At 52.9% G+C, this 14402-nt stretch overlaps 1 protein-coding gene across 7 annotated transcripts; it reads right to left on the minus strand.

Annotated features, from left to right (window-relative positions):
- Positions 1-4196: 4196 nt before the first annotated feature.
- On the minus strand, positions 4197-7038 carry LOC139075523 (putative N-acetyltransferase 8B). Of its 7 annotated transcripts, none has more exons than XM_070572386.1 (4): positions 6181-6248; positions 5836-5938; positions 5556-5725; positions 4197-5228 (listed from the first exon to the last, which is right to left on the minus strand). In XM_070572386.1, the coding sequence occupies exon 4, from the start codon at positions 5149-5151 to the stop codon at positions 4447-4449; it is 705 nt and encodes a 234-aa protein (XP_070428487.1). In that variant the 5' UTR covers positions 5152-5228; positions 5556-5725; positions 5836-5938; positions 6181-6248; the 3' UTR covers positions 4197-4446. The 7 variants fall into 7 exon arrangements, with proteins under 7 accessions (XP_070428487.1, XP_070428486.1, XP_070428485.1 ...); XM_070572385.1 differs by having other exon boundaries at positions 6056-6214; XM_070572384.1 differs by having other exon boundaries at positions 5836-5972; positions 6056-6214.
- Between the last annotated feature and the right edge of the window lie 7364 nt (positions 7039-14402).

Below are 14402 nucleotides of genomic sequence, written 5' to 3' on the forward strand. Positions count from 1 at the left end.
TTTCTTAGATGTCTGCAGTGTACTGGGTGCTTGCCGTAGTGGTTTTATATCCATCAGCTCACATCCCTGCCCTGACTTCCGGCTGTTCCAGCATTCCCCTTCCAAGCATCCTGGTTCTCAGTCTTTTACATGGAAAAATTCACCTAATTCACACACCTTAGGAGGTAGACACTGTCATTACCCCCATTTTACACACATGGCAACTAAAAGATAGAAATAATAAGTAATTTGCCCAAGATCGTACAGCTAGTGTAACCCAAGCCAACTCAGGCTTATTTAACGGAAGCTCCTGGAGAGAACACCCCCTCCCTGGACCTCCCGTCAGGGCTCCCAGAACCCAGCCTCGATCAGCGTCCTGGACTTCCACTGAGAGCTCCTGACTGAAAGAGACAACGGGGAGAATAACAGCAGATCGTTCCAAGGGGAAGAAGGTAGGCAGGCAGGTAATGTGTTCAGAAATCCTAGGACAAGCTCCCAGCTCTACGGAAGTCTTCTCTGACCTAACTGTCAACTAGTTCTCTGAGAAAGGGAGACGGTCTCAGGTCCCAACACTCAGATTAGGAAAACTCACGCAGATTTTATAGATGTGGATCATCAAAGGGACTCATTAAGAAGGTGTGGGCGGGCAGAGGGGACAAGGCATGGGACAGGAACCCGGCATACGACTGCCCAGAGGCCTGAAGCGAGGTGGAGGCAGAGGTCCCAGGAACCAGACCCTGGAGCTGAGGAGACAGGCTGCCCCCAGAGGTCTAGGGACAGAGCCAGCCCAGGGGACCTTGCAGGAGGGCGCCTCACTCTCTTCCTTCCTCCCGTCTCCTGCCAGCCTCCTCCCTGCACACACACTGTGAAACCCAGGCAGAAGCCAAGGAGAAGGGAGGACCTCTTGCTGGTACAGAATACCTCATCCTCAAACTGAACAAATTACTTCTTAGCCGCAGAAAAGGGAAGGGGAAGTTTGGAGTCCGCATTCTAGGCTTTCTTACTGCTGGGACCGACTCAGTGACCTCTGAAATGATCTTGACCTCAGCCTCCTTCCTTCCTACTCTCTAGAAAATTATCAGTCTCCTACGCTTGCCTGAGTGGTCTCTGCACAATTCAGAAATCTGATTTTTCTCTTCCCCAGAAGCCACTGTCCACAGCCCCAGGCCGGGAAAGCACTCTCCTCTCCCCTGCCATCCCCTTCTCACTCTGACACACACACACACACAGGCAGCAGCATCATACCTCTGTCAAAGTTCAGGAATAGAGGCACCCACCACGACTTTCCAACTCCTCAGGAGTCAGTGCTCCTGCTCCGCAGCAGAAGGGACACACGTGTCCTCAAGGCGTCTCCATCAGCCGGCTTGATGTTAAAGGTAGCCCCTCTCCCCACTCTGTGAGGTGAGGGCTGACTCATGGCATGGCAGCAACTCTCCCACTGGAAACCTCTCAGCATCTTTGCTCTCTCCAGCACTTTATAGGCTTCTTTGGGAATTAGGGCCATCTAAACACTTCCTTTATATTTGTTCTAATCTTGGTAAAGCAATAATTGATAGAACACAAACTTCCTGTAGCGTGTACAATTCAGTGGCGTTTAGTACATTCACAGTGTTGTACAGCCACCACCCATAGCAAGTCTCAAGACATTGTCATCATCCCGAAAGAAAGCATGCTCTCATGAAGCCATCGCTCCCCATTCCCCTTCACCCCAACCGCTGACAATCCCTACCCTGACTTGATAACCTCTTTTGGAATTTCAACATTTGGGTCTCAGATCTCTTGCTAAAATCTCTGATCTACCATATCTGGTGCCTGGGTCTGAAGCTCCAGTTTCATTTCCAGTTCCCTGCAGCCCACTCTCTTGACCCAATGCGCTCCCACAATTCAGACACAGGTGCTTTCACTTGGACAGCTGTGGGCCCCAGACCCAAATCCTTCAGGAAAGACCCGCTTAAAACTCCTTTGGCAGTGAGTGTGGGTTTGGTTTGGGAAGATGACCCGAGGAGTCACCAGCCAGGGTGGGCCTGGCCTCTGTCCCCAGCTGATACAGCTCCTCAGCATGTTCATGGCGATGACCAGGCAATGGGGAGCATCAGCCAGCAGAGGGCACCCCTGACTTCCTCTACCTGAGCAGAAGCCAGAGGGTCAAGAAAGGCTGGCCGCCATGTTGCATTGAGAAGAAACTGTCCAGGATTAATACTAATGGCTAATATTAATTGTGTAGGTATGAAAGCCTCATATTCACACTTCTTGACAAGCGTCCAGGCAATGTCCCGATGCCGGTCGGGGCACCACCCTTGAGTAGCAAGGGGCTAAACAGCAATAATGGCCAGAATAAAAGAAAGAGGAACTACTTCCTCCCTGTTCAACCACATATCCCTGCCACTCAGCTGAAAGGGGAGGAGCTGGGCCAAGAAAGAGGATGGGTGTGGGAGAGGTGGAAGGAGAATGTTCCAGCCAGGGGGAACAGCATGGCCAAAAGCCTCAAGCAGAAAGAGAGCATCAGTTTAGTGAAAGGACCAGCACAAGCTCAGTGTGTGTGGGCAGTGAGTGCAGGGGATCTGAGCAGGGCATGGACAAGCTCCGTTCCTGGTTCTGAATTTTCAGGAGCAGAAGCACTGTCTCCTCGGGGAAGCCCTCCACCGATGAGTGGCTTGGTGTCCTTTTGATGTCCTTCCTTGGTGCCCAGGACTTCCCTCATCCCCACACTTATGACAAGCTCTCTGCACTTGCCCCTCTTTGGTCTCTGTGCCTCCTCTGTCCTGGAAGCTCCTGGAGGGCGTGCTCCATGTCTGATGGGATTAGTAAAAACATTTAATCGTTATTTAAGAAAACTTTCAAACCATTGGGACCACTGTTATTCTGCTTCTTCTCCAGCATCAGCTGTGCCCACTTGGAAAACCTCTAGAGTGGCCACTGGCCTTGGGCACGGAGACCAGGAGGGAGCAGCAGCAGAGGCTGGCGCCTGGCTCTTGCTGCCCCCTTCAGAGAGCCTGGGCCCCAGGCCCAGCCAGTCAATAAAAGCTGGATCACAACCCGGGGAGCCACACAAGCTGGATTGAAAGGAGCAGGGGCGCAGTTGAACAGGTGATTGGGTGGAATGGTGGCGTCTTCAGAGAAGCACGAGGGGAAGGTGCAAAGGCAACAGGCCTGGAGGGGTAGATGGCCTGGCAGAGGGGACTCGGGACCCCCAAGGGCGAGGAGAAAGTGACCAGAAAGGAGGGGACAGAGGTGAGGGCCGCGGTCTTGGACAACAAAACATGAATGTTTGGAGCCACCCCATGACTTGGTGACAGGTCCCCATCCAGGTGAAGTGTGCCTGGAACAGCGCCAGTTTGCAGGATTGGGCCTGGTTTGTGGCCTGGCTGACCCTTCAGAGAAGAAAGCAATGAGCAGGGGGGACTGTGTGTGTCACCAAACTCCAGACTGAAAGGGCACTTGGACCTCCTGGGTCATGAGGGGACTCACCAGACCCTGGGACTCAGCCTGTGGGTTGGGGGACCGGGAGAGGCTCCAGACTCCGTGGGGGCTCAGCCAGTGCAGGTGGTGCCCTAGCTGGAAAGGGTGCACGGTGCTGCCTGGACCAGCCCCCCTCCCACTGTGTCAGAGGCTTCCGGGGCCCAGCGGTCAGGCCTGAGGCACCTGTGGAAATCTGCTCTCTGAGCATTTGGGGACAGGGGTGCGGTCACATGTGTGGCAGACCCGGGGCCTTGCCTATCCCATTTCCTCTCGCTGTATACGCATCTTCCCAGCGTCCCCTCAGGCATTCGTGGCCACAAGCTGGGGTCTGGCAGTGGGATGTGGGTGGTGCCTCTTCTCAGTCATGCCCCTCTCCAAGTCCCACACTCCGTCCCTGGCTGCCATCTTCCCCTTTAGCAGCAGAGACCTTGACGCCATAGCACACGGATGGCCTCCTTCTTCTCCACACCCTCTGCCTCGAGACTTTCAGCTCCTCTCACTGAAGCAGTGGGTCCACTTCTCTCCCCCGAGTCTGGGAGTCAGCAGAGGGGACACCTGCAGAAGCTGCAACCAGCACTGGCTTGAGTCTGCTTTGCTCTTGCTCAACTGCCATGACCTTAAAACCATGCTGAGCTGGCCTGTTGCAAGCCAGCAGCCCACTCTGTCTGTCACGTCAGCCCACCCAGGACCTGTGAACAAGGCTGTCTGACACCAAAGAGCTGCCCAGACAAGCCCAGCCAAGATGCTGACCCACAGACTCATGAGCTAAAGACATGTTTATTAGTATTTCGTAAGAATTTTACGTGCCGCGTTGTTGTGGCAGTAGATAAATGAACCAGTGGCACCCCAGAAACACTGAATGGAGCAGAGCCACTCCACCCCCAACCATGCAGGATTTCTATGTGAATGAACAGGAAGCAGTGACTATGCTGTCGCAGTGACATTCCAGGGTTGGCCTGTTCCTGAAGCAGAGCTGGTCCTCCCCTGACTAGTGCACCAGGAGACAGCTCAGGGGCCCCCTCCCTGCCCCGGTGCAGGAGAGACCTGAGCAGAGGGCAGGTGGTAGATGAAATGAATTAACGGGATAGCCATTAGCCTGAAGCTCTGAAAGGCAAAGGACTGGTGTGTCTCCTGGAAGCCCATGCTGTGGTAGATGGCCAGGGCAGGGGACTGCATGATGGTGGTGTTGAGGACGACTTCACTGTAGCCCTGGTCCCTTGCAAACTGGAGGACAGTCCTGACCAGGGCTTTCGCTATCCCCTGACCACGGTGCTCCAAGGCCACTCTTAGGCGAAGCAGCTCCACCTGCTTTTTCTGCAGCGTGGGCTCCTCAACGGGCACAGCTCCCACGGTGCCCACCACCTGCCCCTCGGACTCAACCACCCAGAAGCAGGAGCCACGCTCACTGAAGTAGTATTTGGTGATGTCAGACAAGTCTGTCTGTAAAGCCTTGACAGTGTGCTGAGTCCAACTGTACTTGGCAAGAAACCACAGGGTAGTGAGGAAGGTGAGGCTGGCCATGAGGGCCAGGAGCCAGGACCCAGAGACCAGGAACACTGCTAGGGGCCCCCCAAGCAAGAGCACGAGGTTTTGCCGCAGTTTCAGGGTGTGGCGAAAGGTGGCAGGGACGTGCTCGGCCATCCCCTGGGAGAACAAGCCCAGGACACGTTTGCGGTCGCTCTCCTGGTATTTGCGGATGTGATAAGGAGCCATGGCAGCCTTCTTGTCTGAGTCTGCAAGTCAGTGGAGAGAGAGTGGGCTAGGTGTCCCTGCACACCTTCCAGGCAGCCCTGCAGAGGACAGAGGAAGCCATGTGAGTGCCCCCATGTCTCCCACCTCCCAGGGACAGGGCAGACCCTGCTGCAGGGTGGGTCTTTCTGCTCCTGCCCCAGAGGAAGTGGGCCAGGGCCACTGGGACAAGGAGTCGGCTCAGAAGACTGTATTTCAGCCTGGCTACATCCCTTTCAAGCTGTGTGCCCTTGGGCATGTCACGTATCTTGCCTAGCTCTGTGTCTTCAACTGTAGAACAGGCCAACATAAAGCCTTCGTTCTGGGCTTTCTTGAGATTTTAATGAAATACCATGCAATGCTCCCCTCCACCCCCCTTCCCCTCTTACTGGCTCTCAGCTTCTTGATACACTGGGGTAGCAGGTCCGGTTATCAGATGGTCCACATGTCCCCTGCCTTTTGTTTCCTTTCCAAGGACCATACATTTCTGGACTCTCCTGTGTCTAAGTACAAGTTGCAGCAAAGGCTCCTTCCACCTTTATTGCAAACTTTCAGGCTGCTGTGGTGGCATAAGAGCAAACACTGAAAATGGCCCAGCCCTGAGAGCCACAGGAGGGTCTGGGGCCAGGCCACTCTCAGAGCACTGTCCTTCCACCCACGTCCTCTCACCTGCTCTCACAAGGGTCTTGACTGTCCAAGGCGTCCTCGGTGGGGCCACGGCCCTCAAACTCCAACCAGCATCCCGGAGAGACTGGACAGGAACTCTCCAGCTCTGGGGAGCAGGTCCATTGATGCCACCTCATTGGCTGGCTCATGGACATTTGACAATCATAAACCCAGGATCAAGGAGCCGGGCTGTGACAGAGCGCAGAGCCCATCCTCCATTCACCTGTGTGACTATCAGGGCAGCAGCCTGCAGCGGGGCCGCAGGGTCTGAGCTGCTCAGGGTCCTTGCTCTTGTGGACAGTCTAGACCCCTCGTCCTCTGGTGGTTCCAGCCTGGAGCATCACCCACCTGGCCACTTGGTGCTCTCTGATCTCCAACCTCTGGCCCTTCCCTCACCTCCCAGGAACCTCGGGAATGCACCCCCCCGCCCCCCCTTCATATGCCCTGTTCAAAGTCCAAGTCCCCCTGGCTGGGCAGACTGGTCCTTCACAGCTGGGCTTTTCCCTGCCTAGACTTTACCGGTTCCAAAAAATTGACCCTTTGTAATTGCTCCACTTGCCTTATCCGGCTCTACTTCCCTTCATTTGTTCATTCATTCTTTCCTTCATTTATTCATTCAAGGTACTATTATGTATGCTGCTCCTGCTCTGTGCCAGACATCCTTTCAGCTCCGACGATGTTGACACAGAACTGACGGGCATCGGTACAGTGTGCAGCTGGTGTCTGTTCTGGTCCTTGGTCCGGAGTGTGCCATAACAGTCGTTGCATAGTTTGCACTGAGATGTAGCAGTCACTGAAACAGGCAGAAACCAAACACAACAGGAAAACCTCTTCTGTGTGGAACCTCAATGCTGTGAGTGGGGACGATGGAGCGGGAGGATGCTTCTCACCCAAAGATCAGCTTGCATCTCTCCCAATAGCCCTCATCTCACAGACCAGGAACATCCCCAGCTCTACGTTCTCAGGGCTTCCTGGAGCCATGACCAGCTTTACAATCAGGCATTGGTTCTGTCCAGCGCTCATTGGGGGCCGGCACCCTGTGGGCAGTGGGGCTCAAGCAGAGAGCTGGGCAGACACAGGTTCTTCCCTCCAAGAAGCTCCTCAGAAGCCATCAGTGATGGGGGGACGTGTGGCCCCCTCTCACACCTGTGGGGATGGCTGGGCGGGAGATGTTTCAGCGGCCCTGACAGTGTACTGGGGGCATCCAGGGGAGGACCCTGGGGCAGAGTCCAGAAGGAGGGGTAGGACTGAGCAAGGCAGAGAGAAGGGGAGCCTTCCAAGCTGAGGGAACAGAGGCATGAAGACCCTGAGGCCGGACAAAGGCAAGGCTTTCATGGAAAGACAGTGACACGGCCCCTGAAGGTGTCAGAGAGTGAGGATGGCAGTGGCCTGGCCATGACGGCCTGAGGTCCACGTTAAGGAGTTGGACTCTGTTCCAAGAACTCCATGAGGCTATTATATGCTTTTAGCTGAGGCGGGACCTAACTAGCAGGGGGTGTGAGTGGGTGGGTGGGGGATATGTTTGTCACTCTGGCTACATGTGGAGAATGGACGGGAAGATGGCAAGAGGCAGAAATGGAAGCACATTTTCCACCCGCACCCACAGAGGCTAGTGCCACAGACCAGACAGAGGAGGCCCCCAGGTACAGATATGCAGCCTGCTCACTGTACAGAGCACCTGGCCAGGAGGGCGAGTGGCAACTAGAATCGACCTTGACTCCTCTCACCACGCCGTGAGCCGTGGCACAGAGCTGAGTCTGGACAAAGGAAAAGGCACCTTTTTGTTACTCGCTCAAAGGCGTGGCTGCCTACTGGACTGTGCATCCAATGGGCTGTGTCTGTGGGAGCGCATGACTGTCCTATGTTCACAAAGGACCCTTCCGGGCTACTCGAGGCCCTCGAGAGAAAGTGGTGGCTTGGCCCAGAGCAGGGAGATGGAAATGATAAAACCTGGCCCAACTGGAGGGGCATCTTGGGGGGCAGAAATGGCAGCAGGTAGTAATGATCCAAATGGAAAGAGGACAAGGAAGGTGTCCAAGTTGACAGCCAGATTTCTGGTAAGAGCATTGAGGAGGACGCTGGTGAGGACCAGACTAAGAGAGAAGGATCATGATGACCCTAAAGGTGCCATCCTGCAGCCTTCCTAATCGGAAACCAGAAGCTGGCAGCTGGCATCCTGGGCCGTGGATGGACACTGCTGAGGTTCCGGATTTGGGCCCCAACAAGGCCACAGGGTAGAGTTGAATGAACACGAAGTCTGGGTGGTGTGTGCATGGGAGTTTGTGAGGTTGTTTTCAGTACATTTCAATATTTTCTTGAGACATTTCCATGTTAAGTAACATATGAACTAGGAGTCAACAGAGGAGAACAAAGGGCTCCAAAGTGCAAGTGCGTGTTCCTCATGAGTCTGTCGAACATTAACCCTCAGGAACCTCGCAGCGCAGCCCAGGGGCCAGAGGTCTGTGACCTGACCCCGCCCTCCATCTGCCTGTATCCTCAGGGCCTCTGTGGCTTCCTCAACACCCAGTGCCCTGGGAACACTCAGGCTTTTCATCCTTCCTCACAGCCGTGAACAATGATGTTGAGGATTTATTGTCACGAAAAACAAAAGTCAAAATATAGCACCACACAATACAAGGTTACGAAACAGCGTGTTTGAATTCACGTTTGTTAAAACGTACCTTACGAATATTGTGGCCCTCAAGCAGGCAGGGGAAATGCCTGAGTTTGCCAAATGTTGGCAGCAGTCGTCTCTGGAGAGGGGACCTGCGAGGGATTCTCCGTGTGGGGAGGAAGCCAGGACGTCCTAGCACGTTTTCAGAAGACGAACGAGGATGGGAATCTATGTGTCTCTGCCTCAGCCGACTCCTAGAGGGCAAGGCACCTTAGAGTCCTACAGGGAATGCGGGACTATTAGTTCATTCTATGGTTTTATTTTATTGTATTTACTTATTTGTTTATTTTTAGGAAGATTAGTCCTGAGCTAACATCTGCCGCCAGTCCACCTTTTTTTGAGGAGGAAGACTAGCCCTGTGCTAACATCCGTGCCCATCTCCTCTACTTTATATGTGGGATGCCTACCACAGCATGGCTTGATAAGTGGTGCCGTGTCCGCACCCGGGATCCGAACCAGCAAACCCCGGGCCGTCGAAGCAGAACCTGTGCACTTAACCGCTTTGCCACCAGGCCGGCCCCTATGATTTTATTTTTTAACTAATCAAGGTAATGTGAACAATTGAGTGGCACCTAGCACCTTCACAATGGGATGCAAACCCCATCAGGTTCCCAAGCATTTTCATCACCCAAAGGAAACCCCTTCCCCATTAAGCAGTCACTCCCTGTCCCCTCCTCCCAGCCCCTAGCCACCACTAATCAGCTTCCTGTCTCTATGGATTTACCTATTCTAGAAATTTCCTTCAAATGGAGTCATGCAATCTGTGAACCTTATGTTCAGCTTCTTTTTTGTTTTGTTTTCTTTTCTCTCACTCTCTTTTTTTTTTGGTGAGGAAGATTGGCCCTGAGGTAACATCTGTGCCAATCTTCCTCTTTTGTATGTTGGTCACCACCACAGCATGGCTTCATGCATTGGGTATAGGTCTGTGCCCAGGATCTGAATTTCGCAAACCCTGGGCTGCCAAAGTGTAGCACACGCACTTAACGACTACACCTCTGGGCTGACCTCATGCTTCTTTTTCTTTATGGTTTTCAGGTTTCACCCACATTGTAGCACATGGCAGTATTTCATTGCTTCTTATTTGTTATTTTTAGTGCCCCCAAGTCATCTGCAATTTCTGGTGACCCTGGGTATAGCAGAGAAGAAGCCTGCTCCTTGTTTTCGCTCCATCCTCTCACCTTCTGGCACTATATCAAACAGTGCCCCGTTGCTATTCATAGAGTTTTCATGGCCAATTTTTTTCGGAAGTGGGTGACCAGGTCCTTCTTTCTAGTTTGTCTTAGTCTGGAAGCTCCACTCATACCTGTCCACCATGGGCGACCCTGCTGGGATAACTGTGGCATAGCTTTCAGCATCACAGCAACATGCAACTGCCACAGAAGGACAACAGACAGGCACCAGACGGGTGGTGTGGCTTCCTGACCAAGAAACAAACCAGGGCCGTGGTGGTGAGAGCATGAATCTTAGCCACCGGCCTAGGAGGGCTGACTTTTTATGGCTGAATGTATTCCACTGTATGGAGAGACTGCCTTTCTTTATCCATTTTGGACATTTGGGTTGTTTCCACTTTCTGGCTATTGTGAATAGTGCTGCTGGGTACATTCCTGTATGAGTTGTGTGTGAACACTTGTTTCAATTCTCTCGCTGTAAACCTGCAAGTGGAATTGCTGAGTCATATGGAAATTTTATGTTCCACATTTTGAGGAACTGGAACCAAGGCTGTGAGTTACCACAGTGGGAGGGTCTTTAATCCCCCATCTCCTCCCCACCATACTCTCAAAGCTGCTACAGCTGCTCATAAGCTTGGAGCCTACTTTTTTAGGAGAAGGACAGCCACTCATAGGCTCTGTTTCAGGTCTGCTGCTGCCATCCTCATTCTGCTTTTCCCCTTGATGACCGAATTCCACAAGACCTTGTCTACAAACCCCAGGAGTCAGGTCCTTTGCTCTGGGACCTACGCTGGGATGGGAGGCACTCCTCTGCTTTGGGCTTTGTTTTCCTGACTGAAGAGCTATTGGCAGTAAAGTCAGAAATGAAGAAAAGCATAACCTTCTAGGTTGGTTGGATCAGAATGAGCAAAGCTGTATGCAGCAAATGCCTGCTCTTGATATTTTGATAAAGCTGTCAGCCAGTTATCTCCCATTTTCCTCCAGATCATGCAACACGCATCCTCACTCTTATCTCTGTCCTGGGAGGCCGACCTATGTGTAACAGAGCAAGAGGTCCCTCCTTCCCCTTGGGTTTCACAGTGTGTGTGGAGGGAGGAGGCTGGCAGGAGACGGGAGGGAGGAAGAGAGTGAGGCGCCCTCCTGCAAGGTCCCCTGGGCTGGCTCTGTCCCTAGACCTCCGGGGGCAGCCTGTCTCCTCAGCTCCAGGGTCTGGTTCCTGGGACCTCTGCCTCCACCTCGCTTCAGGCCTCTGGGCAGTCGTATGCCGGGTTCCTGTCCCATGCCTTGTCCCCTCTGCCCGCCCACACCTTCTTAATGAGTCCCTTTGATGATCCACATCTATAAAATCTGCGTGAGTTTTCCTAATCTGAGTGTTGGGACCTGAGACCGTCTCCCTTTCTCAGAGAACTAGTTGACAGTTAGGTCAGAGAAGACTTCCGTAGAGCTGGGAGCTTGTCCTAGGATTTCTGAACACATTACCTGCCTGCCTACCTTCTTCCCCTTGGAACGATCTGCTGTTATTCTCCCCGTTGTCTCTTTCAGTCAGGAGCTCTCAGTGGAAGTCCAGGACGCTGATCGAGGCTGGGTTCTGGGAGCCCTGACGGGAGGTCCAGGGAGGGGGTGTTCTCTCCAGGAGCTTCTGTTAAACGAGCCTGAGTTGACTCTTTTCTCCCTGAGACTTCCAATACATACCGCCACTTATTGTCTACCTGCCTTCTCACTGGTCCATTTCTGCGCTGGGCTGGTCCCACAACTCTGGCAATAACAGTGGTTCCAAAAGTGGAATCCCCTAATACACTCAAGCTCCTATGGGTAACAGAAAATGAATAAAATGGTTTATCGGGTACTCTGTTCATGTTGAATCTAACGAACTGTCTTCAGTTAACAGTTACTTGACAAGCAAGTAACAAATGAACAGCAATATAAGTACTTGATGAGAAGTGCAGAGGCTTCAAAGGCAGGAGCAGTACAAGGTCCATCAGGCTGGGAGAGGTCAGAGGTCTCGTTGGAGAAGGCCCCACTAAACTGGATCTTGAAGGAAGAACAGTTCCTCCATCACATATTGGAGTGGGGTCAAACATGGCCCGACCCCTGGCCCCAGATGGACGTGATCGGGGTGAGGGGTGAATCTCACACCCCACCCGACAGAGCTGGGTCCTCCCAAACGGTGCTGTGTATAAATTCATAATTCACCAAACCCTTGTCAGACACCTGCCTGGGGTCAGCCTGCGCTGAAGCAGCACCACGTGCAGGCCCGGGGCCGGATATCTCCGCTCTCTGGACTTGGCTTCCCATCTGTAAGATGGAAACACTGACATCTACCTTAGTTCTCAGGCTGCCGTCAACATCACAGAGTACAGGACAGGAAAACAGCTTTCTCACGGTGCCAGGCTGCTAATTCCTGGTGAGTGGCCGCTGTCTCTCTTCCCTGTAGGTGCCAGGCAGATGTGCTGAGCAGATGGGAAAATGAAATACGACTCATTGCTGGTGGGAAAGTGACGCAGTGCGGCCACTTTGGACAACAGTTGGCAGTTCCTCACTTTTGCAACACAGTGTTATCATATGATGCCGCAATTCTACCCAAGGTGTATAGGGAAAGAACTGAAAATAGGTGTTCACACAATGCCATTAGAGGAATGTTCTAGCTGCGCTCTTCACAATAGCCAGAAGGTGGAACCAACCCAAATGTCCATCAATAGATGAATGGATAAACAAAGGCAGTCTCTCCAGTCAATAAATATTATTCAGTCATAAAAAGCCAGTCCTGGAGGTCTGGGGGTCAAGATTTGGTGCTCTCCACACCAGTGAGGGAACCACCCCACTGCTCCGCCCATTGTCCTACCGTGGCAGCTGCGTGTTGCTGTGATGCTGAAAACTATGCACCGGAAGTATTTCCAATCCCAGCAGGGTCACCCATAGTGGACAGGTTTCAGTGGAGCTTCCAGTCTGACACAAACCAGGAAGATCTGGCGACCCACTTCAACAAGACGGCCATGGAAACCCTGTGAACAGCGGCAGAGCACTGTCACCTAATGCACCGGAAGCTGAGAGGATGGCGCAAAAGGACGGCAGGGTCCGCTCTGCTGTACCCAGGGTCGCTAGGAGCCCCAGCTGACTTGGTGGCACCGAAAATAAGGAATCAAAAGCAACGAAGCATTGACACATGCTACAGCACGGGTGAACCCTAAACATAAAGAAAAAGCAAATGAACATAAGGTTCACAGATTGTGTGATTCCATTTCGGGGAAACATCCAGAGTGGGTGAACGTATACAGACAGAAAGCATGTTAGTGTCAGCCAGGGGCTGGGAGAGGAGGGGACAGGGAGTGACTGCTTAATGGGGAAGGGGTTTCCTTTGGGTGATGAAAATGATTGGGAACCTGATAGGGTGAGGTTTGCACCCCGTTGTGAAGGTGCTAGGTGCCACTCAATTGTTCACATCACTGTGGTTAGTCAAAAAATAAAGCCATAGAATGAACTAATACTCCCACCTCCCCTGAAGGAGTCCAAGGTCTCAGCTGGGTCCCTCGCCCTCTCGGAGTCGGCTGAGGCAGAGACACGTAGGTTCCCATCCTCGTTCGTCTTCTGAAAACGTGCTAGGACGTCCTGCCTTCCTCCCCACATGGAGACTCCCTCGCAGGTCCCGTCTCCAGAGACGGCTGCTGCCAACATTTGGCAAACCACTCAGGCGTTTCCCCTGCCTGCTCGTGCGTCCACACTATTCGTAAGGTACGTTTCAGCAAACGTGAATTCAAACATGCTGTTTCGTAACCTTGTATTGTGTGGTGCTATATTTTGACTTTTGTTTTTCGTGACAATAAATCCTCAACATCATTGTTCACGGCTGTGAGGAAGGATGAAAAGCCTGAGTGTTCCCAGGGCACTGGGTGTTGAGGAAGCCACAGAGGCCCTGAGGATACAGGCAGATGGAGGGCGGGTGGAGACCTCTGGCCCCTGGGCTGCGCTGCGAGGTTCCTGAGGGTTAATGTTCGACAGACTCATGAGGAACACGCACCTGCACTTTGGAGCCCTTTGTTCTCCTCTGTTGACTCCTAGTTCATATGTTACTTAACATGGAAATGTCTCAAGAAAATGTTGAAATGTACTGAAAACAACCTCACAAACTCCCATGCACACACCACCCAGACTTCGTGTTCATTCAACTCTACCCTGTGGCCTTGTTGGGGCCCAAATCCGGAACCTCAGCAGTGTCCATCCACGGCCCAGGATTCCAGCTGCCAGCTTCTGGTTTCCGATTAGGAAGGCTGTAGGATGGCACCTTTAGGGTCATCATGATCCTTCTCTCTTAGTCTGGTCCTCACGAGCATCCACCTCAATGCCGTTGCCAGAAACCTGGCTTCCTTGTCCTCTTTCCATTTGGATTATTACTACCTGCTGCCATTTCTGCCCCCCAAGATGCCCCTCCAGTTGGCCAGGTCTCATCATTTCTAACTCCCCGCTCTGGGCCAAGCCACCACTTTCTCTCGAGGGCCTCGAGTAGCCCGGAAGGGTCCTTTGTGAACATAGGACAGTCATGCGCTCCCACAGACACAGCCCATTGGATGCACAGTCCAGTAGGCAGCCACGCCTTTGAGCGAGTAACAAAAAGGTGCCTTTTCCTTTGTCCAGACTCAGCTCTGTGCCACGGCTCACGGCGTGGTGAGAGGAGTCAAGGTCGATTCTAGTTGCCACTCGCCCTCCTGGCCAGGTGCTCTGTACAGTGAGCA

Source organism: Equus przewalskii, chromosome 14, assembly GCF_037783145.1.
Source record: "Equus przewalskii isolate Varuska chromosome 14, EquPr2, whole genome shotgun sequence".
Taxonomy (NCBI): Eukaryota; Metazoa; Chordata; class Mammalia; order Perissodactyla; family Equidae; genus Equus; species Equus przewalskii.

What these genes read in the sequence shown, in the direction of transcription:
- LOC139075523 (XM_070572383.1), bottom strand. Translation starts at nt 5,151, where the DNA reads ATGGCTCCTTATCACATCCGCAAATACCAGGAGAGCGACCGCAAACGT.